This window comes from Trichechus manatus, unplaced genomic scaffold (genome assembly GCF_000243295.1).
Source record: "Trichechus manatus latirostris isolate Lorelei unplaced genomic scaffold, TriManLat1.0 scaffold00007, whole genome shotgun sequence".
Taxonomy (NCBI): Eukaryota; Metazoa; Chordata; class Mammalia; order Sirenia; family Trichechidae; genus Trichechus; species Trichechus manatus.
The window spans coordinates 20,353,628-20,354,704 of record NW_004443943.1 but is presented as its reverse complement, the minus strand read 5'-3'; the positions used below and the strand labels follow the sequence as shown (position 1 = coordinate 20,354,704).

Here is a 1,077-nt window from a genome sequence, read left to right as displayed (position 1 = left end):
AGGATGTTTTGAAGAAATTCTATGGCGAATTCTAGTGTAAAGCAAACGATCAGCCCCAGTACATCAGTTTTGTAAACCTGTATTTGGGTGAGTAAACCCTGGATTGGATTTGCTTGAAACGCTGTTGTTAGTTGCCGTCGAGTGAATTCTTTATTTCTTTGCCATACAGTAGGGGGCGCCATATGAATGTTTTTTTTTTAAGCGATCTCTAAGTGACTGCTGTGGGTGTGTTCAACACTATGAGAAAAGAAATGGCTAAAGTAAAATGTAAAAAAGTAATGACTAAGTTTTAAAACTCCAAAAAGCTCAGAAAAGAATGAGGAGAAGGGGTAGAAAAACAATTCGATTTCAAGAACTGTTGCAGCAGCATCGTTAGTGCTTTCATAATCTGCCCACATTTTTTCATTAACTCCAAATTCAGTTTCGTTGCATTTATTGCACATAATTATTTTTACTTGAGGTTTTGCCCTTTTCACTTTCACATTTCCTGAATTCGTAAGTCCGTGCCTGCGAGGTAGAATAGACTCCCGGAGTTTGGGTATCAGTTTACACCCAGCCTTCAGTAAATAATCCGTCAGAGATCCACCCATTTGCTTTTTCCCCTTCCCTCTTCACTGGGAGAAACCCTCCCTGCCTTCTCTCCCGGAGCGGCGCGGCCCGGAGCTCCAGCGCCGCTACCTTCTTAACTTCGTTTGCTGAAACTTACTTTCTGCCAGTAAGAGCCATGCTTCGAGTGATTGTACAATCTGCCAGTAATATCCCTAAAACGAAATTTGGGAAACCGGATCCTATTGTTTCTGTTATTTTTAAGGGTAAGGAAAAGTTTTCTTCTATTTCTGAAGTCCCATTTGGGGATGTTAACAGTTTTTGGGTCCTGTTCTTTAAAAGTCTGCGTTTAGGCGGCTGATAAAGCAGTCTCTTGCTTTAGAGCGAGTTTGTTACTTGTCCAGGTGAGGGAAGAGGACCGATTTCTGTGGTGTGCATTTTATTTCCCCCAGGGCTCTGAAACTCTTTAAATGACCTGATATTTTATCTCTAATAATGTGATTCCTGAAAGTCCTTGGCTGGGCGGGGTGG

The 1,077-nt window shown here is 41.8% G+C and overlaps 1 protein-coding gene across 2 annotated transcripts in view; it reads left to right on the top strand.

Annotated features, from left to right (window-relative positions):
• Nucleotides 1-384: 384 nt before the first annotated feature.
• The window catches only part of MYOF (myoferlin), a 169,564-nt gene continuing 168,871 nt past the window's right edge, over nucleotides 385-1,077 (top strand). For both annotated transcript variants that reach the window (XM_004369943.2, XM_004369942.2), the window contains exon 1: nucleotides 385-812. In XM_004369943.2, the coding sequence (XP_004370000.1) occupies nucleotides 725-812 (88 nt within the window). In that variant the 5' untranslated portion in view covers nucleotides 385-724. The remainder of the gene's footprint in view (nucleotides 813-1,077) is intronic.